Source organism: Sarcophilus harrisii, chromosome 4 (assembly GCF_902635505.1).
Source record: "Sarcophilus harrisii chromosome 4, mSarHar1.11, whole genome shotgun sequence".
Classification (NCBI taxonomy): domain Eukaryota; kingdom Metazoa; phylum Chordata; class Mammalia; order Dasyuromorphia; family Dasyuridae; genus Sarcophilus; species Sarcophilus harrisii.
The window spans coordinates 21,808,047-21,832,574 of NC_045429.1; the positions used below are offsets into that span (position 1 = coordinate 21,808,047).

The 24,528-nt window shown below is 53.0% G+C and overlaps 1 protein-coding gene and 1 long non-coding RNA gene across 3 annotated transcripts; one reads left to right on the top strand and one right to left on the bottom strand.

Annotated features, from left to right (window-relative positions):
• Window positions 1-1,797: 1,797 nt before the first annotated feature.
• On the bottom strand, window positions 1,798-19,504 carry TMEM61 (transmembrane protein 61). 2 transcript variants are annotated; one of them, XM_031969050.1, is made up of 4 exons: window positions 19,354-19,504; window positions 18,296-18,420; window positions 11,707-12,071; window positions 1,798-3,318 (listed from the first exon to the last, which is right to left on the bottom strand). In XM_031969050.1, the coding sequence occupies exons 2-4, from the start codon at window positions 18,296-18,298 to the stop codon at window positions 3,072-3,074; spliced, it is 615 nt and encodes a 204-aa protein (XP_031824910.1). In that variant the 5' UTR covers window positions 18,299-18,420; window positions 19,354-19,504; the 3' UTR covers window positions 1,798-3,071. The 2 variants fall into 2 exon arrangements, with proteins under 2 accessions (XP_031824910.1, XP_031824909.1); XM_031969049.1 differs by having other exon boundaries at window positions 1,798-3,321.
• A 116-nt stretch (window positions 19,505-19,620) lies between these two features.
• On the top strand, window positions 19,621-22,945 carry LOC116423748. The gene is made up of 2 exons (XR_004234269.1): window positions 19,621-21,051; window positions 22,284-22,945. It is a non-coding gene; the product is annotated as an uncharacterized LOC116423748 (long non-coding RNA).
• Window positions 22,946-24,528: the final 1,583 nt, after the last annotated feature.

Below are 24,528 nucleotides of genomic sequence, written 5' to 3' on the forward strand. Positions count from 1 at the left end.
ACATTGGCCAGTTGTCCCATCCTGCCTCGGGCACTTATTCTATGTATGTCTCAGATTGATGGACATTTGCCACCGATGTAGACTTGTATAACTCACCTGACTTCCCAGAGCTTTCCTTACCAAGTTTCCTTATTTATAAGATGAGGGGTCAGACTTGGCATTTCTGAGGCACTTTCCTTCCTCCCAGACTCCTCACGTTCTCATCCAACCCCTACCCGAGTCCTCCCCTCTGTGCCCCATTCCTGCCAACCAGCTCGCTGCAACTTAGCAGTCAAGGGCCCTTTGTGGGAAGGGCAGCCCAACAGGGAGTGTGGAGGTTTCCCTCACAGCCAAAGGGGTGATGGGAAGAACGGGACCTTGAGCATGAGCTCCTCTGCCCTATGACCATGGCTGAGCCATTCCTGTTTCTCCTTCCGTGAAACAAAGGGGCTGCTGTACCTCATGATCCCCAAGGTCTCTTCCAGGTCGGATTTGATGTTTTAAGGGCAGAGGTTGCAGAAGATGGAAGAGCTTTCATCAGGCACATGGGAGGCTGTGGTTAGACTGACCTGACCAGGAGTAATGAGGGCATCCAAGGTCAGAATGAGCTGCCCTGGGAGACGAGGGGGGGTCCCCTCCTTGGAAGTCTCGAGGCAAAGGAAGGGGCCCCTTGCCAGGTGTGTCGGGATGGGGCTTCTCTGTCAGGCCATCAGCCCCTTGTGACAGTCTCTGTAGCATCTATGGCCCAAGGGCAGAGTTAGGGACCAGGAATGGGCCCTGTATGTCTTCTGCATCAGACCTGGGGAACAGAAGCTACTCTGGTTTGGGTTTGGACAAGAACTTGAAAGTCATTTAGTCCAACTCTTCCCTTTGGAGATGAGGGAGCTGCAGCCTCAGCAGGGAGGGATGGGTGTGTGTCTGTGTACGTGTGTGTGCACCCGTGGGGTGCATGTATATATTTCACTGTGTGTACACGTGTGTCCAAGAATGACGACCCAGGTCTCAGGCTCTAAAACCGTTACCGCTCCCGCTGGGTCACACGGCCTCTTCAGGGCCTTCCAGGAAGCTGTCCTGGGCCTCTGCTGCAGACTCAGGGGGAGCGGCTTCCCTGTGACTCTGGGGTAACTGATACCCTCAGGATCAGACTAAAAACTGGGGAGGGGGGCTGGCTAAGGGGCCCATGGGAAAGATGGGGCTCCCAGAGCCCTGGTGGGGCTGATTCAGGGCATGGCAATAGTGACCAAGGCAAGGAGGGCACGGCCCCCATCTGCACTTGCAGGTGAGCAACAAAGGGAGAGACACAGGACTGCAACAGGATCTGGGAGTACATGTAAGCTGTCAGAGAGTACTGGGCTCAGAGTCCGGTCCTGAGTGCAGATCCAGTCGCAGACACACCCCAGCCGTGGGGTCCTGGGCAAGTCACTTCCCCCTTTTGCCTCGGCTGAGGCCAGATGAGCTGGAGGAGAAAATGGAAAAGCCATCCCATGTCTCTGGCAAGAACATCCTAAATGGGATCACAAAGAGTGAGGTACAGGAAGTCGGAGCTGGAAGAAGGGAAGTTACACCACGGGATGGCAGAGCTGGGAGAACATCAGAGGTGGGGGACGTTAGGACCTCCTTTTACAGGAGGGTAAACTGAGGTCCAAGGGAGGGAAGTGACTTGCTGAAGACCATGAAGCGAGTGCAGGAGCACGATTAAGTTCCAGCTTTCCAGCGTACTAGTTGCTCTTTCCCCAATGCCAAGTGCAGATGAAGACTAATGGGGGGGGGGGGGTCATGTGTTCTTTTGTTCTGCATGAGCAATCCATGGCCCTCGCCTCATTTCCATTCAAGAAGCATTTATTAATCAATTACTACATGCTCAGTGCTGGGGATTCATGGGGGAAAAGAGTCCTCAGTCTCAGGGAAAGCCCCTCTTATAAGGATCAGGGAACCCACCAGAAAAGGAAGGGAAATGATAGGAGGGCCCAAGGGTCAAAGGAACTGGGCTGTTTGCTAGTGGAATGCCCTTCATTTTTCTTTTTAGCTGAATAGGTCTCTCAGCTCTGACATCCTGTTCTAAGCTCCCTCCCAGCTCTGATATCCCCCGTTCTAGGCCCTTCCCAGTCCTGATATTCCTGTTCTCAGGCCTCTCCCAGCTCTTCCACACCAATCAGTTCCATCAGATTGTCAGCTCCATGATGGAGAGAACTCTGCCCTTCTCCATGCCCTCCCTCAGGCACACGTTGTTCCTCAGGCCTATCAGAAAGGAGTTACTCAGATAAAATCCAAGGCTCATTGCAGACAGCCCTGTGGGCCACCCTCTTCTTCTCAGTTCCTCCCTGGGCTCCCTCTGTGCCTTCCTCCCCTTTCCTTCCAACGTCACGGAGCCGGCTCTCTTCGGGTTTCCCCGGGGGAAGGATCCGCACCGGGTCAGCATCAGTGCCTGGCCCCCAGATCTCCCCTCATCTAACCACACCCCGGTTCAAACTAAAGTTCTGGGATCTGATAACTCCAACTGGCTGGTTCGACCTTTACAGTCGAGAGGGCAGAGACGATGCTCCCATCTTACAGAGAAGAAACCGAGGCTGAGAGAAGTGATTTGTTCTGGGTCCTTTTCTTCTCTCCGTTTTGTCTCTTGGGAGTTGGTGGGAGAAGAGCAATGAGATGTAGCACATGAGGGGTCACAGAGACACTGATCCACCCCCATCCTCAGCTGCTTCTCTGGAACAAACCCCTCCCATCTCTATCGTATTCTAGGTCACTAAATTATTTTCACTCATTTTTCTCACTGATGTTCCCAACATCCATCAGGGGTCTAGAGGACAGGGACTAAAATTCCCATTTTTCATCAAAGAAAAAATAAGGGAAGCGAAGCATTGGGCCAAGTCACACCCGAGTCAGTGGCCCAGCAAGGAGCTAAGCCCGAAGCTTTCTTGGACTCGAGCCCTTGACTCCCAGCTGTTCGCCGTTACCAGAGGTTGTCCCCGGGGAGGTACAGAGACCAGTCTGGGTTTGAACACCTCCCTGGGGGAGGTTCCTGGGCAGCCTCCGCCTGGCAGTGCCAGCAATCGAGCATCTGAAAAGAGAGCTTGGCTTGGGCTGGCTGTGGGTCACAGGCCGCGGGCGTCGAGGCTCTCGTAGCTGGGTGGGGGGCTGGCCCAGGCCGTCCCTTGGTTCCTCCATGTTTCTGGCTGGGGAGTCACAAGCAGCGCCCCGTCGGAGATGCTTCGCATCAGTCCTGCCGGTCTCAGGTCGTGAGCCCCGCTGTACGGGGGCGGTCCGTTCTCCTCCTCTTCTGGGACAGGGGGGCTATGTGTCACGGCCATCTCATAGGTGGGCACAGAGGTAGACGACCAACTGCTGAGAGAGGGGCAGAGTGAGAGGGGGTGAATGGGATATGGAGAAAATAGGGCGATGGAGGCTCCACATTTCTGTAGCCTTTTTATAGAGTCGGACAAATAACTAGTAGTCCTCGTTCTCTAGATTAGAACCTTAGTCTCAGAGAAAAGCGACTTGTCCACTAGCACACAGCTTCGTAAGACTGTCAAATACGGAGTCAGAAGGGACGGTGGATGTAACTGACTCCAACTCCTTCATTTTGCAAATGGGGAAACTGAGGCCGAGAGGCCAAGTGGTTTGCCCACCGTGGCACAGCCAAGAAGGTTGGAATCTTCCAAGGCTAGCTCTGTGTCCCCTCTGTGCCAACCTGACCCAAGCATTTCTACAGCACCCAAAGGCTAACAAAGTCCTTCACAAAGTGTCTGCGTCCATTCAGGAGAGGCCGTCGGGGAGTGGGCAGGGGGTTGCTATTGCCCTGCACTCCCCGGCCCTCCCTCCCCTTCTGTATAAATCCTGAGCCCAGAGTCCCGCAGGTAGGGAGCACCCGCCCTTCTTTCTATCTGGCTGCCTCTCTCTGGAGTCCCGCCTCCCTCAGGAACGCCAGGAAAGTGAGTGGCAAAGGGAGAGATCAAGTCCTGGCTCTCTCCCAACCATCTGGGGAAGTTCCTTCCCTTCTGAACCTCATTATCTTCCTCTATAAACAACAAGGGATGGGGGTGATGACACCCCTCTTTAGACTTCCCTCGTTCTGCCCCAAGAAACACCAGAACTTTACAATTTGTTCAACAAAAGAAGGCCCTGATCTGGGCCCCCGTGTACCTAGCATGAACCATCCCTACTGGATGGCAGGGCCGTGGCTCTTCTCTGCAAGTTCTATGGGGTTTCCATAGATCTGGGCACACAGGGGTCATGATAGCTTTCTGTTCTCCCCCGGTACCGCCCACTTTTAGAGCTGGAGTGATAGGAGGATGGTGGGGTCCTCATCAGTAACAGCTGCCCTTAAGTTCCAATTAAACTCCCTTCTTTTACTAGAAGCCGTCCCCAATCCATTTTAATACTAGTGTCTCCCCTGTTAATTTTTATTTATCCTGTATATAGCTTGGTTTGTGTATATTTATTTGCATGTTGTCTCTCCTTAAGACTGTAAGCTCCTTCTTTTGCCTCTTTTTGTGTCCCTAGCACTTAGCACAGTACCTGGCACATAGCAGGCACTTAATAAATGTTTATTGATTGAAGTTAGGAAGAGGGGAGGGCTTGGGGAGAAAGGTAATGAATTCAGTTGAGATGCTTGTGGGATATCCACTTTAAAAAATCCATCAGGCACTTTGTCACACAGAAATGGAGGTCGTCTCCATCGACTCATAGAAACATGACAGTATCCCGGTCCATAAAAAGTTCTCACAAGATTCTAGCCATCACCCGTTTCTCTCCTCCCCTCAGCTCAACTCTCTTCCCTCATCTTCATGGAAATCATTACTGAACCCATGGCAGCTGATGAGCTTGCTGTTAGAAGACACAGGAAGAAGAGAAAAGGGGTTGGGTAACTATTTCCATGAAGATGATTCTCCATATGGAGAAGGTAATTGGGCCTCGGGACAGACTGAAGAAAAAGAGAAACAGACATAGAGAAAGACAATGAGAGAGAATAATTCTAAACACGATATTCAGTACTACTGCAAGAGGAACTACAGACTACCTCTCAAAGGGCTGGTATATTTACTTAGGTGCTCATCTACCCCTTCCCCTCAAAAAATGTAAACTCCCCGAGAGCAGGTGTGTTTTTTTATTGTTATCTTTGTGTTTTCAGCATCTAATCCAGTACTCAGCATTCAGTAGGTACTTAATAAATGTCAGTCAATTGGTTAAAATATCCATTAGATAACTAGAAAAGGAAGCATCTTTTTTTCTACAGGTGGGGAGACTGAGTGAGCCTTGTAGGTGAAATAACCAAGGTCACAGTTAAGCCTTAGAGCCATCCAGCTTCGAAGTGCCGATCTCTTTCCAGTACTGCAGACCTTTCCTCCTTCCCCTTCCAGACCCACCTTTCTACTGCTCGGGAGGTAAATAAGAAGGATCCTGGCTACCCCTACGCCCATCAGCCAGCTGCCAGAGGAAGGTGACAGATGTCAGGTGAATCAGCCCAGACCAAGAAATTTGCTTTCTTGGTCAGAGGATCCTCACTGAGTTTGCTGTCAATTTGCCATCAAAGCCCTCCCCACAGCCCCCGGGTGTGTCCACACGTCTGGGGAAGAGGAAGCTGGCTTGCAGGGCTGGTTTTAGTTCCTTCTCTGAAATCTGATAGCAGTGACAATCTGAACCACCATTCCACACATACTAAGCCACAGAGTGTAAGGGGAAAACCACTGGATTCAGAAGCCAAGGACCTGCCTTTTCCTCGTCATTATGACCGTGGAAAAATCACCTCTCACTGCTGGGAACAATTTGTTCCTTTGTAAAATGCAGAGAGGGGGAATTGCTTTATACGTGAGATTTAGTATCTTTACAAGAACCTATGTTCTCGTGTACAGCGTACATGTGGCTTCTGGGTAATATCTCTACATCCCTCTTTAACAAATGAACTTGGACTAAATGTTCTCCACGAGCTCATCTAGATCCAAATCCTATGGCCTGGAGAGGTGGGGGGCTGCGGCTGTGGAATGAGGAATCCCTTGTCAGGGGGGTTGCTTCTGGGGTCGTGAGTCCTCTGTGTGGAGAACTGAATACAGAGAACGGCTGACATCGCTTTAGGTAGAGAAGGGAAGAGGGCCCAGGACAGAGACTCAGGGGAACCCCAGTTAGTGGACATGGATGGAGAGTCAGCAAAGGATGGGAAGTGCTTATGGGTGGAATCCCGAGGATACCAAAATGAGGGGATGGGGGAGTTGTCTGAATGGATGCTGAAAAAACTCTTCAACCAACTTAGATTATAAAAAGACATCTTTGATTTTTATATAGGTGAGGGCAAGTAACAGAGTATGGATGCCCAAGTGCAGGACGGTCCTGTCGGAAGTGTCTAGGTGCCAAAGCTCAGAATGGGCTGAGGCTGGCAAAGGATGCCAAGGACAATGACAAAAGCTCGGGTCTTTGTTGTTCAAACCATGGGGAGAAATGGAAGAAAGGACGGGCTCTTGGATGTAGGGATGGGATGGATAGAATGACAATTCTGAGAAGCACAGAAAAGACCGAGCTATTCCATTGAAATTTTTTTCTGTTTTCTTCGCCAAGGAAAATGATCTTTGGATTAGAAAGGGCAGAGCAAAAATGGCTATTAGGGAAATATACCATAAGTGTAGAGATGAGAAGAGTGTTAGCTTCTAGCTGCCCTCGATGAATTTAAATCACCGGGGCCCAGAGGAACAACAAGGCAAGGCCTATGGTGCGGTTTCTGAGCTACTCTCAGAAAGGTCTGAAAAGTCATGGAGAATGAGGAAGACGTTGCCAGATTGGCAACGTCAAAAGTTCGCCTGGTTTTCCACTGGAAAGAGAGTGTTGTCTACAAAGCGTAAACCAGAAAACTCAAATCCTGGCAAAAGTCCAGAACCTATTATTCAATGGCTGGTTGGTGACCAACTGGAGAAAGAAACACCCATCATGGAGAGTCCTCCAGGGCTTCCTCAAGATCAACGAGTCATGCTGGACTAGTCCCATTTCCTATTTTGATAAGGTTACTAGTCAGGGGGATGTGGCTGATGAGTTTATTTAGCAAAATCCACTTGGCCAAATCTCCCATAGTGCCACTGAAGTAGCAAAAACAGCCTTTGCTTGAAGCCCAACCATGATGGTGAACCCAGGTCCTTCCAAGGCAGCCCACTCCCTGGCAGGACTGCTCATCACGAAGCTTTTCCTCGTGCAGAACTTAGATTTGCCTCTTTTCCCCTTGTCCTTCCTTCAAGGGGCTGAGCAGAAATGGAGGACTGGAATGGCCATCTAATCTGGCCCATACCTGAAAAGGATGCCCATGCCAACATCCTAGCAGAGCCAGCGTGAATGGATGGAATACTGAACTTAGAGTCAGGGAGGCACAAATTCAAATCCTGCCCCAGTGATTGATTTGGTGCGATTCTAGGTAGGCCGCTTAAATTCTGCCTCAGTTTTTTCATCTGTAAAATGGGGAGAATAAGAGTATCTACCTCCCAAAGTTGTTGGGAGGATGTGCTGTGCAAACTCCAAAATGCGGTATAAATACTAGTTAATATTATTATTGCCATTCTGACAATTGGCCATCCAGCCTCAGCTTAAAGAGAAGCAGAAGAAATCTAATCCCCCATAAGCCTCTTGGAGACAGCTAGCCTGCCTCCCTATTGAATTCTTCTCTTCCTCACGATAAACAAACTCAGGCAGTCTTTGTACAGCATGATCTTAAAGCCCTTCCTCATCCTTCTCCCATAAGCCCAAGCCAGCTCAGTGACAGCCCTCCTAAATTCTGACCCTACACTACACTACACATCGGGTCTGGCCAGGATAAGGCACTGGGGGACCCCGGGTGTGGGTGTTCTAACTTTCCTTAACAGGGCCCGAGATGGCAGAGGTCCTTCAGAAAGCCCCGCTCAGATGCCTCCGGGCTTCTCCACACTATGGCAGCCCAGAGCGCAATCCCAAGCGGACTCTGCCGTGCAGAAAAGGCCTCAGTGTGGTCCTGGCAACCAACGGGGTCTGCTTCCTACCCACCAGAGGCTCTCACCAGTCTAGTGGGGGTTCGTTCTTTAGCCACGGCAATGCTTTTTGGACAGTCATGCAGGATTGGGGGTGTCTATAGAGCTGGCAGTCTACCAAAGACCCAGGCTATCTAAAGCTCCTCTACAGTCTAGTCACCCTTCTTGCAGCTTGTAATTGTGACATTGATTTTTGGGCCCAAGGCTAAAACTTTACATTTATCCCTATTTATTTTATGAGATTTAGCCCCTTACTGCCTGGGCGGTCAAGAAATATTGAGATCCTGTCATCCGGCGGATCTTCCCACTTTGTGTCGTCTGCTTTGGAGAATGAGTCCATGGACTTGACGTGATTGCCAAAGGGGTCTTCCATGGTACAGAATGTGAAAGAACCCTTGCTCCAAGATGATTTCCAAAGTCTCGTTCTACTTCTAATACAGGAAAATGGATTTAGAACTTGGGAAGGCCTTCGAGGTCATTGGATGCAATCCTCTCTTCTGGCACATAAAGAAAGTGAGACCCATAGAGGTGTGACTTGTCCCTCTCTCAGAGAGGTGATCAGCACAACACCTGCACATGTACTGTTGCTTTCAGTCCTGTCCGACCCTGCGGCTCCACTTTGGAGGGTTCTCTTGGCAGAATACTGGAGTGGTGGGCCACTCCTTCTCCAGCTCATTTTACAGATGAGGAAACTGAGGCAGATGGGGTTTAATAGGCAGAGGATCAGACAGCTGAGGCAAATGAGTCTTTCTGAGCCCAGGGCCTGTGCTCCATCCACTGGGTCACTGAGCCTCCCCTTCCAGCACATACTGAGTATTAATTTTTATTGACTGACTTCCCCAGGGTCTCTGTGTCTCTCAGTCTCTCTGTCTCTATCTATCTCTTTATCTCTCTGTGTGTCTCTTTCGTTTTGTCTCTGTCTTTCTTATTTGACAGAGAAGGGGAAAGAGGCTCAGGACAGGGTAGCCAAAGCAGCAAAGAGAAGCACAGAAGGAAGTTTTTGAAAATGAGCAAGAGGAAAATGAGCAAAAGAAGGAAAGCCAGAAGGAAAGAAACAAGTGGAGCAGCTCCAAAAGCTCCACAATGAGTTTATTGTATACAGAAAAAGAAAGGAAGGTCACCCCCAAAAGCCCCCTGGGACTGGGGAAGAAAACGCTAACTTGTGCCATGTGTATGTGCTGTTTTAGCCAAGTGCCTCCTCCGTGCTTCCATTCCATCCTCAACCCCCAGAGATCGGTCCCGTCTGTGTCTGTCCATTTTGCAATGAGGAAGCTGAGGCACTGAGAAGAGTGGCCTGGCCCGGTCCCCAGTTGCAGGTGCCTGATTCGAGAGCCCCGCCCAGGGGTCCCTGTCTGTCAGTCTAGCGCTCTGTCCAAGCTGGGACCATGGAGGGCTAGGGCGGAGAGGCTCCTCGAAGGGCCCCGCGGGCTTCTGGGTAAGTGAGGCTTTTATCCTGCCGGGGTCTTCTCAAAGTGGTCGGTTTGGGGACAAAAATATGAACCAGAGCCAGAACCACCTTATGCTCCCAAAGCATCAGGCACTGATGGGAATCTTTAAAGAAAATGGCCTGTCCAGGGGAGGGGCCTTTGTCGCTGGGGCTCTTAGTCCAGGCCCGGGCCTTCAAAGCCTTTTCAAGCTACTGGACTAATGTGTGTGTGTGTGTGTGTGTGTGTGTACATATGTATATATGTGTATGTGTGTGTGTACATGTGTGTGTGTATATATATATGTGTGTGTGTCTGTGTAGCGTTGCAGGAAGCGCCCCGTGCCCTAGAACGCAGCGGGCAGGATGGCCCTCGTCAGCGTTGTTCTAGGGCTCAGGGCTTCCAAAGAGCGAGACAAACAGCATCTCGCTTGATCCTAGAAATGGCCCTGGGAAGGAGGTGTTCTCCCTAGCTCCATTTTACAGATGAGGAAATCAAGGCAGATGAGATCTCTGCTCTAAGATCTCTTCCAGCTCCAAACACACCCTACACTCCCTCCTAGTCCTGGCACTTGGTGCTCTATGGTTCTTCCCAGATCCGACGTCCTGTCCCCAAGCACCTTCCTGCCCCCATCGTTCCAGGTCTTTCCCCTCGCGTTCTAGGTTTTCACGCTCCGGTGAGCACTTAGGTCTGGCCCAGCCTCACAGCCCCCGAGGCCCCCCGGGAGGAGGCTCCGAGCTGGCGTCGGTCGCCCCCAGAACTCACAGGGACCGTGTACCTGCATGGACAGGCTGTGCCTGGGCTGCGTTGGCTAAACACAGGCCTGTGTGCAGGGACAACAGCAAGCGGGAGGGTGCGGTCCAGCTGGGCCTGGGCTGTCCTCGGGCCCAGCTGGGAGAGGCCCGCAGAGACCTCTGGAGGCCGAGGCCGGGCACAGCCTGCCTTTGTTGCTCCGCTTCTGGTGACCCCATCTGGGGGAGGCTATGGGGGGTAGGAGCAGAAGATGAGGTGGGGAGGGGCTGAGGAGGCCCAGACCTCCAACTTCTGGTTTCTCTTGGGCTGGGGCTCAGGGTGAGACCTGGGGGCCATTGGGCCCACCCGCACTGGGGCCTTCCCTCCAGGGTACCGGGAGCCCCCGGGTGGCCTTGGGGCTCAGAGGTCTCAGCATGCTCCCTACTGATAGGCAGCTTCCCCTGCCTAGCTCCTCCCCTCCCCTCTCCTCTCCTCAGGCAATTGGGGTTAAGTGACTTGCCCAGGGTCAACAGCTAGGAAGTGTTAAGTGTCTGAGGCTGGATATGATCTCAGGTCCTCCTGACTTCAGGGCTGGGGCTCTACCCACTGCACCCCCTGCCTGGCTTCTGGTTCTCTAAATGTCGGCGGGTGGGCCGGTTAACTATTGAAGTCCCTTCCAACCTAAACCCCACAGCCTGGCCCCTCCAGGAGATCCGGACTAAACTTCGGCCGGCGGAGAACTGTCTGCTGTTGCAGTCACAGAATGATCTAGTTAGAGCTGGGAGCCGCTTCAAAGGCTATCCAGTTCATTTTAAAGATGAAGAAACTGAGACCCGGGTTGCAGAGGGATCCTACCTACATAAGCAGGAAAATTTGCCTTCTCAGCCTCTTGCCAGCTCATCGTCCCTATCGAGCTTCCTAAGGTTCAGATCCTTGCCTCGTGTGACCTCAAACAACTCATTTTCCAGGCTCATACCTCCGTTTTCTTCTCTGTAAAATGGGTTTGATTGTACACAAGCAGCAAGGAGCGGAGCGCACTCTGCAGCCAAGCAGACTGGCTCAGGCTGACTGTGAGACGCTGGCTAAGTCACCCACCTAGAAATGAGCATTTTCACCCCCAAGTCCCTTTCACTGTACACACTGTACGTCCGAACCTGAACCACAGCAGTGCCTGAGCCCCTAAGCTGTGAGGATCAAGTTAGGGGGACACCGAGATCTTAGCGATCGGTGAAGGGTCCCCCAATGTCAGCTCTCGTCTCAGCGCTGTGTGTGTGTGGGGGCGTGTGTTAATAACTGATGTTTATGAAGCTCTTTAGGTCGATCATCTCATGCAGCATTTTACAGAGAGAGAAACTGAGGCCCATGGTGTGACTCGGTGAGGGGATGTCAGAAAACGAGGAGCCAGGTGTCCCTGCCTCCGATCCAGGCCTGTCTCTTGTGTCATCCTGTCACACTGAACGCTCCGCCCCCCTCGCCTCCCGGCCCCCCCAGGGAGCCATGCATCCCTCCCCCTCCCAGCCCCCCCAGGGAGCCATGCACCCCTCCCCCTCCCGGCTCCCCCGCCCGAGCTGGGGGGCCCAGAGAGCCCCCGGACTGACCTGGAGCTCCACTTGTGGGCGGGCTCGGCTGCGAAGTAGCCCAGGTCGGCGGGGAGCCGGCCGCGGTAGAAGCGGGGAGCCGCGCGGACGTTGGCCTTGGCCGACCAGAGCAGGCCCCAGAGCAGGAGCATCCCCCCGACGCCGCAGCAGAAGAAGCTGACAGACCTCAGCAGCGCGCTCGGGGGGGCGCCCGGGGGGGCGCTTGGGGGGGGCGCGGTCCTCCCGGGGAGGGCAGCTCTGGCCCTGGGGCTCTCCACGTCCCCGTCGCTCCACCAGGCGAAGCAGAGCGTCCCGGTGACCAGGACCACCGCCCCCGTGATGGTCACGCCGTACCGGAAAGAGGAAGCCGCCCTTCGGTCGCAGGTCTGAGCACAGAGAGAGAGAGAAACATGAAGGGCGACCGCACGGGGAGGCCCCGGGACCCTCGGCCCAACACCCCCATTTGGAAATGAGGAGATTCACACAGGCAGTAAGTGGAGTGGGTGACATTCGAATCCAGGGCCTCTGACTCAATCGAAGGCAAGGCAGGACAGCCGGAAAGCCGCCCTCATGCGCCATTTTCTATGGGACACGGCCAGGTATCCACCCTTTCTTTGAGGAGGGAATGGGACATTGTAAAGTGTTTATAGGATTTCTAATCTATGCTATTTATAGAATATAGAATTATAAATATAGTAATTTATATACTTATGTTGATAAAGCCCAGAAGAATGGGAAGTGTGAGTGCGCAGAAAGAAATAATCGGAGGAAGATGGGGGAGGGAAGAGAGGACAGCCTGGCTCCCCAGAGGCCTTCGAGGCTGGGGACACCCTGGGCCTCTGCTTCCGGCCGGGGCCCCCTCCCCAGCCCCTACGCTTATAACGAATTGTCCCTTATATCGGCACCGGCGTCTACCGGGACAGAACGGAACCGGTCTTCCAGAATCCCTCAGCCCGCTGGGTCCCCAGAGATCCCAGCATCTCGCCAATGAAGAAACCGAGGTTCCGAGAGGTTGTGACCTCCAGTGATCCTCCTGAGGAGCAGACTCCGACCCGGAAGCCTCCCAACTCCAACCTGGAGCCCTCCCCCCCACCCTGACTCTGAGCGATCACAAGCGGCCCCTTGGGAGGGAGCAGAAGCGTCTGGAGACCGGAAGCGATCACTTTTGCCTGGCATGCAGTAAGTGCTTAATAAATGCTGGTTCATGGATGGAAAAGCAGTTGAATCAAGTTGAATCAAGATGGATAATGGGGAAGGCATATGTGTATATAAACATGTGTGTGTATGTATGTATGTGTCCCAACACACACACACACACATGCCACAGGGGAATTAGGAGAGGCTGTTTCCAGGTATAAGTCTCTAGAATTTAATTGAATTTATTTTAATTTAATTATATTTAATTTACTAAATGTTTGCTGACTACAGCTTTAGAAGACCTCTGGCCCCCGGCTTCTTCACTGCACCGTGTCCCCGGCCCATGACCGTAGTCCGAGAAGGCCTAGGGACCCTCGCCTGGGACGATGGTTTTATGCAAATTTAGGAAAAGCTAAATCTCAGCTCGAGTTTAGCAAGAAAAGAAAAAATGTGATTTTTCCCCCCATTTTTTCCAGGCCCCGGAGTCCTTGGCGGCTCAGACTGCTCACATTTCCCAGGATCCGGCTGCAGACGCAGATCCCAGGTTAAGAGTTCCTGATCTGGTCCAAGCCCTTTTTACAGATGGAAAAACGGGCCCAGAATTGTTAAGGAATTGGGCCTCTGCCCTCACCCAGAATCCTCTGCAGGCCGGCTCTGCCTGGCACTCAGCTTTCTGCCCATCCCCGAGCCCCTCCCACTTCATGACTCAGTTTCCCTCCCTGACCAGGGGCTCGCTCTCTTCTCTGGCAACGTCTAGAACTAAGGGGTAACAAGAAAGTGCCCAAAGAACAAAACAAAATCTAACTTTGTCGACGCGGCCCCCGACGCTGCCGGGCCCACACGGGTGGGACGATGGCCAGCTTCTGCCTGGGATTGTCACCTTTCTTTGCTCCGCCTGAGCCAAGGGCAGAAAACCCCGCTCACCCCGCAACCTCCGGGCCTGAATGAGAACCTCCCCCTCCCGGCGGCCCCGGCCATGCTCCCCACGCCCAAAACGGCCCAGCTCCGGCCCCAGAATCCTGCCCAGCTGCACCAAGTCCCTCGGGAGACTCTGGGCTGCAGGAATGTCTTTTAACAAAGTCCAAGAGGGGAAAAGCGATTAAGGGCGGCCGGTGCCCAGGCACGGGTGAGTCACGGGCAGCCCCGTTCCACATCCTCTCCCCAGAATGGGGCATTGTCCTGGGAGGGTCGGAGAAAGTCCCCCGTGGTCCCGGGGCTGAGCACAATGTGTGGACGTGCCTGGCGGGGGAGGGGAGAGCAGGGCATGCTGGGACACTGGGCACGTTGGGCCTGGGGGGGGGGGCAGCTCAAACTGAGCTCCCTTCTCCCCATAAAGGATCTGGGAGCAGAAGAAAGAGGCTTCTCCGCGGCCGTCCTGGGAAGGAGCAGTGTCGGGATGCAAAGGCTGGCGGCCTGCCTGCCCTCGGTCAGTTAGCAGCTCCCTCAGCCCGGACCGAGACCGAGAGTAATGGCAAGTGCCCTGTTTCCCAGAGATAACCTGGGCAAGGGGTCATCGGCCTAGATGCCTAGAAGGCTGGAGCCGGGCGGGACTTAGAACACAGAATGGGAGAGCTGGGGAGAACCCTGGGGCTGAGAGTCCTGGAGCTGGGAGGGGTTTGGGAAGTAGGAGAGAGCCGGAAGGAGGATTCAGTCCCGATCCTCTGCTATTCCCTTTGGACCAAAGCCTCGTGCTGCCCGGTGAGAATGGGCTCTCATGGGGGTTGTGAGCTCACCTCTGTCAAAGGCCAAGTGGAAGCAGGACAAGAGTGCCAGGAACTCTAGAGGGGACTCCTGTCTGGGGGCAGCAGGGGGGTGGGAGGGCTTTGGGGAGCCAGGAGGGCCTTGAGGAGCCGGGCGGGCCTTGGGGGGCCATGTGGGCCTCAGGGAGCCATGTGGGCTTCAGGGAGCCAGGCAGGCCTTGGGGAGCCGGGTGGGCCTCGGGGAGCTGGGCCAAAGCTCCTGCCTGATTCCATGACACCGGCCCCAATGACCAGGCTGACACAAAGCCCCGACCCCAGGGAAAATGACTTAGTCCAATCCGCAAAACCTCATCAGGTGCTGGGGAAAGAGGCCTGAGCTCAGAGGCGAAAGAGCCGGCCTCAGTCCCCAGTGCGGTCTTGCCCATCCCTGGCTGTGGGAGCTGCACAGTCAGCCCAGGTTTCGGAGCCTTTCCTGCTCCGTAAAATGGGACTGTGAGCTTCAACCCCTGACCTCCCTGGGTGTTATGAGAAGCCAATGGGAGTGCATACATAAGGGGTCTACTAGCTGCATGGTACAGATGTGAGCTGAGATTAGCATCATCGTCATGCAGGAGGAAGACGGTCCCTCCCCTCTGACTGGGAAGAGCGCCCCTCCCGGAACAGACAGACAGGGCGCTCAAAGACCCCTAAGGTAGATGGAGGCAGCGTTGCCTGGGCTGGGGCAGAGCTTAACCGCACCTGGGGGGGGGGGGACAAAGAAGAAGGGCCACAGGGGCGTCCGCCCCAGAGAAGGAAGCCGAGGCGCAGGTGGGAGCCATAACTGTCCCAGAGGTGCCGCGGGGCAGGGCGGGCGTGTAAACCCACGACCTGACTCTGGGGCTTCTCCCCGGAGGTGCTGCCTGTGTGGGAGGCCCGGCCTCCATCCCCCGGTGCAGAGGGAGGCCACGGGGCAGCGCCCAGAGTGAGTGACAGCAAGGAGGCGGCGGGACCAGACAGAGAGCGGGACGGGAGCGAAGCTTGGGAAGAATGGCAGAGGAGGAAGGAGCCAGACAGAGCGTTTGTGTTCCAGCTTCAAAGTAACTGGGCTACACCGGGAGTCTCTGTGTGTGTGTGAGTGGGAGAGAAAGAGAGACAGACAGACAGACAGAGACAGAGAGACTGACAGAGAGAGACAGAGACAGAGAGACTGACAGAGAGACAAAAAGAGACAGAGAGAGACAGAGACAGAGAGACAGAAGCAAAGAAAGATGGGCTACACCAGGAGTCTGTGTGTGTGTGAGTGGGAGAGAAAAGAGAGAGAGAGAGAGAGGGAGAGAAAGACAGAGACAGAGAGAGAGAGAGACAAAAAGAGAGAGAGAGACACAGAGACAGAAAGACAAGCAGAGAGACAGAGACGGAGATAGAGACAGAGGGAGGAAGAGAGAAAGACAGAGACACAGAAAAAGAGACAGAGAAGAGAAACAAAGAGAGAGACAGAGACAGAGGGAGAGAGAGGGAGAGTGTATATTGGAGGTGAGAGGAGACCTGGCTCAGCCTTGCTTTGGAGAGGCTGTCGGCGCGTGGAGGAGGATTTGAGGGAAGGAGGCACAAAGGTGCCTCATTGCAACAGTCCCGGTGAGAGCCGTGCCCTGGGGTGGTGGCCGGGCAGTGGGGAGAAGGGAGCGGGGAGGAGGGCCTGCAAAGGAGCCGGCGAGAGAGTCCGGGGCCTCCCGCTGCAACGTGGCTGGGCCTTGGGTGAGGGTCCTGCCCAGGAGATGAGGGAGCGGGGCTGGAGGGAAGGAGGAGGGGCAGGGCCAGCAAGAGGGAGAAGGCTTGGAGAGAGGAGGGAATGTGAAAGGGGGCCCTCGATGGCGTCCCCGGCTGGGAGAGGAGGGGGAGCCTGAAGAAGGGGAACTGTTGGATTTGGCCGCCAGAGACCATGGGTGGCGAAGCCAGCAACAGTTTGGTGGGGGAGGAGTGATGGGCAGGAGCCAAGGCTTCAGGGGCTTAATTGAACCAGAGGTGAGAAAGTGGGGCCTCGACTTCTGGGTCATGGGCCAATGCTCTTTCTCCTGTGCTGAAGTTCTCTCCCTCCCCAAGCCCTTTAGGTCCGAGATTCCGACTCACTCTTAAGGAGTGTCTAGGCAAGACAGGTAGCAAGGGCAGAGGGCACCCAGACTAAGGTAACCAGGACCCTGCCCTCCACCTTCCCCTGCCAGAGTCTCCCTGCCTCCACCTTCCCCTGCCAGAGCCTCCCTGCCTCCACCTTCCCCTGCCAGAGCCTTCCTGCCTCCACTTTCCCCTGCCGGATCCTCTCTGCCCTCTACCTTCCCCTGCCAGAGCCTCCCTGCCTCCACCTTCCCTGCCAGAGTCCCCCTGCCCTTCCACCTTCCCTGCTGGAGCCTCCCTACCCCTTCCCCTGCCGGAGCCTCCGTGACTCTCCTTTCTCCGCTGGCCTCCCTGTTGACTTCTCAGGCCCTGTTCTCTCTGTCCCCCCAACGCCAGCTTTCACCCCCCGGTAGGATTCTGGGGAACGGGTCCCCCCACTTCATACCCTGCCTCCACTGTCCCACTGCCCCTTGTCCCCCAAACCCCCAGCCTTCCTTTGCCCCGGGTAAAAGGATTCTGAGTGTAATTCTGCAGCTTTTCTGAGGATTAGAAAGGTGGGATTCCCCCTTTTTGCCCTTCCCCCTCAGTCCCCAGGTCCCTCAGAAACCCAGCCTGAACTTGGCAGGCCACAGGGGGTGGCGGAACGTCAGCTGCTCTATTCCTTTGTCGTGTGAGAAGAAAGCAAAAGGAAGCTCTGGAGCAGAAACTACCAAACAGGGAAACTGTTACCAGGGAATGAATGCCCCAGCCCCAAGCAGTCCCTGACTCATGCTGTGCCTGATTCACAAATAAGCCTTCCTCCAATTCTCTTCTGTATGTTTTGATGTTGGAGGTAAGGAGTGTCAAAATAATTACACGAAATACAAATTCATTAAAAAAAAAAAAAAGACTTGGACGTGACTCTTTCCTTTTTCTCTCCCTAGATCCAATTCCCCGAAGGCAGGAAAGAGCCCCCACTCTGGATTCAGAGGCTCTGGGTTCGAATTTTACCAGCAGCACTTATTAGCTGGCTAAGTCCCTGGATTTGGTGGGTTGAAGGACTGTGGTCAAGTCATTGAATTTCCCCGGCCCTCAGGGGGCTAAGTTAGACGGCCTCTAGGGTCTCTTCCATCTCTGGAGCAGCATCCTGGGGCTGTGAACAGCTTCATGTTTAATAATAATTTTAGTTTGTGGAAGGCAGGCAAAGTGAGGATCTTTATTTTCATCTGACATATGGAGGAAACTGAGGTGAGTAACTTAGACACTACTTTAGTGCAAGAAGAGATCTCAGTGGCCATCTGGCCTACTTACTTCGCTTTACAGAGGGGGAAACTGAGGCAGAGAAATTCAACAACTCGCCCAGGGTCACGCAATTAGTATCTGAGGCGGGATTCGAACCGGAACCTCTGGGCTTTCTGCCCTGCTGTTCCTCGCTTTTATAAAATTGTCAGTGTTTTGGATTCAAAGAGCTCCAAGGTTCTTTCCTCTAGCGGGCTGCCGGGACACAGGCCCGGGGAACATGAGTATTCCGGGAGCAATGACAAATCACCTCCCCAAGTTCTGCTTCCAAACCTTCCTTTAATTCCCAATCCGTCTCACCTCTCACCTCGCCTCTGCCTCCCGACTTGGGCTGGTTTTTAAAATTAGACAGGATCATGGGAAGGGTTCAAGAGCACAGGGGCGTTTATACTTATCAGGGGACTAACCATGGCCAGTCCGGGAGGCCGGGCCGGGGCACGAATTCCAAGGAGTCCTTCCCGGGTGGGAGGCAGGATCACATCTCTGTCAGAAGCGCCCAAAGAGGGGGATGATGCTCAAGCTGGACCAGGGCCTGTAACAGGAAACATGTGTTCGGGGGCTGCGGGGCAGGCTGCTTGCTTCCCACCGGTCCTCAGAGGAGAAGCCGGCACCCTGGGAGCTGGGGAGCTCAGTCTGGAAGGGGAGACAGACCGTGGGAACCTCCCCTTCTCCAGGTCACAGCCTCAAATGGTGAGGACGGGGACGGAGAGAGCAGCCCTGAGGGGAAGAACATCAGACCGGAGGGTGCTAGAGCTGGAAACTACCCCAGAACCCTGGAAGCCTGGAGAACGTCACAGCTGGGGGATGATAATGGCTAAAGCTTAGGAAGGGATGGAAAGAGCACAAAGCGGGTCCCGGGGGCTCGGAGCCAGACCAGTCACAGAAAGCCAGATCTAGGTCCGCAAAGGACCACAGCTTGGAGATCTGAATCCGGGACTCCCGACTCCCCAGCCAGGACGCTTCCCGTTGCCCCACCCCGCCTCTTTTGATAGAAAACGACTGAGGGAGAGGAAGAAAGTGTCAGCTGGGACGTGGGGGCCTTGAGACCTAGAAAGTCGGGGAGGTGTCTTAGACCCTGGAAAGTCAGCTCTGAGAAGGAGCTAGAGGTTTGGGGAGGGGGGTTCTCTAGAACCAGAAGCAGGGCATCCGGCTCCTCTCCGCCCCATTTTACAGGAGAGTAAACAGAGGCACGAAGCGGCGCCCCGGGCTCGGTAGGAGACAGCCCCGAGGGGCGGCTCGGAGTGAGCGCGGGATCCCCGCCCGCCAGCCAGAGGCAGGACGGGCTCCCGGAGTTGAGGCGGAGGTGGTGGGGGGGGGGGACCCCGGGGCCCAGCCCAAGCCAACCCCGCCCAAGCCGCAGCTGCTCCCGCCGACGGCAGAGAGCAAGGCTCGGGACGTGCCGCCCTGCCCAGGGGCTCCGGGGCCCCCGAGCCGCCGCCCCCCGCCCCGCCCCCAGCGGACTCACCGGGCTCCCGGAGCGGGTCCGCGTCCGTCCGTCCGTCCGTCCGTCGGGCCAGCTGCCTGTGGCCGGTGGCTCCCGAGCGCGTCCCGCCGTCCCTCGGCCTGAGAGTCCGCGGGGCTCCGCGAGGGCGGAGTGGGGCGGGGCAGTTTCTTAAAGGAGCAGCCCGGGCTGCCCCGACTCCTGAGGCTGCTGGGGCGGAACGAGCCGTGATTCACCGCCCCACCCCTTCTTCCCCCCGCCCCCCGCACGCTCCCAGGCGCGCACCCACACCCGCACCCCGCCCGGGCCAAGTGCCCGGGGACTGCCCGGAGCCGGTCCCGGAGCCGCCCGCGGGCCTACGGCGCCCCCCCCCCTCTCCCCGTCCTTCCCCCCGCCCAGTTCCCATCAGTCACCGCCGACGCCGCGGCGGCCGAAATCTGGGCTCCGAGGGACCGGAGACTCCTTCCCCTTCGCTCCGGCCCGCCCCGTCCCAGAGTCGGGAAGAGGGGCCTGGGATCCGAGGGAGCGCCCAGCCCACCCGCTCCCGGCCCAAGGCCGAGCTCGTCATCCGTCAGTCAACAAACACAGAAAGCGGCCACTGGGCGCTGGGTCTGGGCTTAGGGGGACTAAAATGAGGCGGTCTCCGCCCCGCAAAGAGATCCAGCTCCTGAAGTCTTGTCAGGTTCCGGGCCTCAGTTTTCTCCCCTGTAAAATGGGGATTGTGGGGAGGGAATAAATCTCGGACGCGCACCCCGTGCTCCATCAAGCCTCCCCCTGGAGAGGTAGGTGCTATGAGCTGAGGAGGACAGAGGCTGCGTGATCTGCGCAGTCACACGGTTATAGGTCGAATTCGAACTCCCGGCTTCCTGACTCCATCCCTGGAAGCACCAGCTGGCTCCAGCTCCCGGCACTGATGGCTCTGTTTTCTCTGGCCCCCTAAGGAGTATTTATCCGTTGCCCCGTCTGCACCTGGTGGGGCCCCCTTCCCCACCCCTGCCCTGCTCCCTTCCACCCCTCGGCGGCTCCGGGTCCTTCCCGACTCAGCCCCTGACCACTCCTAGCGGGGGCGGCCCTGGTCCCTCCGTGGCTAACGCCCTCCTTGCCCCGTCAGAAAGGACTTCACATTGAGTGTGTATTTGCTTCTCTACGTACGTACGTGACGCTCCTTCCCCACGATCCCCACCTTCCACCCAGAGAACATAAGCTTCTTGAGGCAGGGATCGTTTCCTCTCTCGTCTTCCAGTTCCAGTGCCTGGCACCTAGTAGGTGCACAATCCATGTTGTGGGTGGAAGTATTCTCTCCATTTTACAGATGAGGAAACTGAGGACAAGATGAAGAAAGCATTTGGTGTGAAGGAAATGGAATCCCACTCGGATGATCACAGCTTCATTAGTTCCCAATTGTAAAACCATCAGATCTCCTAGAGATCATCCAATTTCATTTTAGGGATCAGGAAACTGAGGTTCAGAGACGAAAAGTAGCTCCAGAGGTCTCACAGCTCCCAACTTCAGCCCCCTTACTGCCTGCCTGGCCTGTGCCCATTGAACCATCCTGCCTGGGTGACCTGAGTGACTGGCCTTCAGACAAACTAGAAAGAAGGGAATGTTTGGCTTCTTCCTTCTGGATTGAGACCAGTATCTGGGGAGGCAAACCTCTCCCCAGCCTTGATTTTTCCACTTTTCCAATGGGCCTACAAAGGGCATTTTACCAGAATTAGCCAGGTGGGTTCTTATATTTCTTAGAGATCCAAGTGAAAGTGGAGAGCAAACCTACCAAAAGCAGGAGAGGTGGGGGTGGGTATCCAGGAACATCCTACCTCGATTTCCCCGGGATGAGCTCAGATTCTGAACTCCCCGAGATTGATTCTGCTAGGATATTCCACCCTTCCTCAACAGCCTCAGTTGCCCGGAACATCACGCTGCCTCCATCTCCCCTTCCCCCTGCCCTTCAGTTTCTTTTTGTCTATTGTCTCCCCTCTCCCTACTTTAATTGCAAGCTCCTGGAAGGCAGGGACTGTCTTTTTCTCATTTGTATCCCCAGCACATAGTAGGTGCTTAAAAATGTTTTTTGACTATTGTTGGTGAAGATAGTTGGTATTCTTTGAGCTGCAGCCCATCATAGCTCCCTGAACTGCTCAGGCCCCAAGGTCTCCAGGGCCAGAAGGAGAATGATTTCTAGCTGCCCTTCATATATAAAGGAAATAATAAAAGGCAACAAAATTACGGGGAGCAGACTGGGTTGAGAGTTTGAGGCCCTGAGTTCCAATTTTGTGTCTCTCTCTTTTTTACTGTTTGTACGATCCTGGGCAAGTTACTTAAATTCTTAAGTTCCCTCTTTTGTAAAAAATGAGGGCATCTGACATGCTTTCTAGCTCTCAATCTATGATCCTACGTGGCTTAACCTGACCTCAGTTTCCCCCTCTGTAAAATGAGGGGCTGGTTCTTTGAGAAACCTTTGAGCTCAGTCAATCAGAGGTCTTCGTGGGAGTGAGCACGGAGCTCTGGGAAAGTGGCATGAAGCCTGGGAAGAGTTGATTTCTTCCAGTCTCAGCTTGGGCAAGATTCAGTGCTTGACATTGTGCCTGACACACAGTAGGAGCTTAATAAATGTCCATTGATTAGCTTATCAGCTTCATGAGGCTTTGAGAGTCCTCTTCCTGGTAGTCCCCTTCTTCAAGGCAGGAACACTGGGCATATCTAGGGTGGGCAACCCAGGCTCCTAACCTACCATAGGACCCAGCAATGGCAACGGTAACAGACATTTGTGTAGCAGTTTAAATGTACAAAGTGTTTCAGTCACAATATCCCATTTGATCAATATAACACCGAAGCGGGTCTGACAGCTCATTCTCTTTTTGTAGACAGAGAAACTGAGGGCTCAGGAAGGTTCTCACTCATCCAGAATGTAACTAAATGAGACAGAATTTAGATATGATTCTCTTGATTCTTTTCAGGTGTAATCTATTAGGATGACAACCAGGAGGCACCAGAGAGCATGGGAATCTGGGCTGGAAGTCAGGAAGACTCATCTTTATGAGTTCAAATCCGTCCTCAGATACGTGAGCCTCGGCAAGTCACTTCACCCTGTTTGCCTCAGTTTCTTCATCAGTAAAAATGAGCTGGAGAAGGAAATAGAAAATCTCTCCAGAATCTTGGCCAAATGAGATCACAACTGGTATATATGGCTGAAAAATGAGTATTTATTACAACAAGCTGTCTCGGCAAGTCTGAACTCACTTTGCCCTTCTGTAAAGTCATGGGACTGCACTAAATAATCTTCAAGAGATCTTTAGGCAGAGCTCAATAAAAATGTGAATTTGAGCAAGGCAGATAAGATAAAAACTTCTAAGTTTAAGTAGAATGTGATCAAGCGCTTTAAGACCAAGAACACAGAGACTTCAGGCAGCTGGTAGTGGGGGACGTGGCTGCTCCTCCTTGAAGGCTGAGCAGGGATGCACCAACTGGCTTGCCTTCAGGTATACTATACCTTCTGGACCTCTGACTGGCTAATACCATCTGCCTAGTTGCTGCGCCAAGAAAGGAATACCAGGTCTTCCCATCTGCCTTTTAGTGAATCCTCATAGAAGTCCTTGAATTAAAAGTGTGTGCTCCTTGAGAACAGAGATTTTTATTATTTGTATCGCAAGCACTTAGCACAAAACTTTGTATGTAGTAAGTTCTTTTTTTATGTGCATTAGGTTTATTTTTATTTTTAGTAGTATTTTATTTTTCCAAATATATTCAAAGATGGGTTTCAGCATTCACCTTTGAAAATCTTGTGTTCCAGATTCCCCCACAAACACTTCTCTCCAAGACAGCAAGCAAACAGAAATAGGTTAAACATGTGCAATTCTTCTATACATAGTTCCACAATTATCATGCTGCACAAAAAAAAAGAGGTCTAAAAGGAAAAAAGAAAACATGAGAAAGAAAAACAACAAGCAAACAACAACAACAAAAGCTGAAAATACTATGCTTCGATCCACATTCAGTTTTCACTCTCTTTCTCTGGATGGCATTTTCCATCCCAAGTCTATTGGAATTACCTTGAATCACCTCATTGTTTAAAAGAGCCAAGTCCATCACAATTGAGCATCTCATAATCTTGTTGCTGTGTATGATGTTCTCTTGGTTCTACTCAATTCACTCAGCATCAGTTCATGTAAGTCTTTCCAGGATTTTCTGAAATCAGCCTGCTGATCATTTCTGCTGAATAATAATATTCCATAGCATTAATATAGCATAACTCATTCAGCCATTCTCCAGTTGATGAGCATCCACTCAGTCTCCAGTTTCTTGCCACTGCAAAAAGGAGTGGCACAAACATTTTAGCACATGTGGGTCCTTTCTCCTTTTTTATGATCTCTTTGGGATACAGACCCAGTAGAGATAAACAGTAAGCTCTTAATAAATGCTTTTCTATTCTAATCCACTGGAGTACAAGAGAGGAAGGAAATCTGGTTTGGAAGGGAGGGATGGGATGCTTGAGAAGATGGCATGGAGGAGATGGCATGGAATTGGGCCTTAAAAGACAACTAGGATTCCTTTTTTATCATTTTAAAAAATTCTTAACAAACTCCAAATAAAATGAGTAATTCCACATGGATAGCAGAATGGGAATACATTAAAAAGCACATGAAACTGCAAGAACTACTGTTTGCTTTTCTTTTTTAAGTCTATGATGAAGTTGTATGTAACTTTCAAAGCTATCCTACTTGACTGTGTTTCCTTATGAAATTTATTCTCTTCTATACAATTTTTAGAAATTTTAGAATGCTTCAAAAACCACCTTTTTTTTCTTTCTTCTTTTTTGGGCCATCCCTCTCCCTACTACTCCCTTCCATTCTGCCTCCTGCTCTTTCCTACTGAAAAAACCCTTACAACAAAGAAAAATTGTAGTCAAGCTAATACAAATGCCCCAAGTTGTCTTATTCTACATTTTGAGCCCATCACTTTTGTGTCAGGAAACGTGGGTAGCATTTGTCATCATCATCATGTCATCACATCATCCTCTGGTTAGTCATTGCAGAATTCTTAAGTTTTTCAAAATTATTTATCTTTATGAAGTTGTTTAAGAAGTTCTTTGGAATTATTCTCTTGGTTCTGCTCATGTCACCATCAGTTTATGCAAATCTTCCCAGTTCTCTCTGAAACCATCATAATTATCATTTCTTACAGACAAATAATATTCCATTACCT

What these genes read in the sequence shown, in the direction of transcription:
- TMEM61 (XM_031969049.1), bottom strand. An exon ending in GCCCACAAGTGGAGCTCCAG is followed by an intron (nt 3,322 to 11,706) that starts GTCAGTCCGGGG and finishes CCCCTCTCTCAG; the next exon opens with CAGTTGGTCGTCTACCTCTG.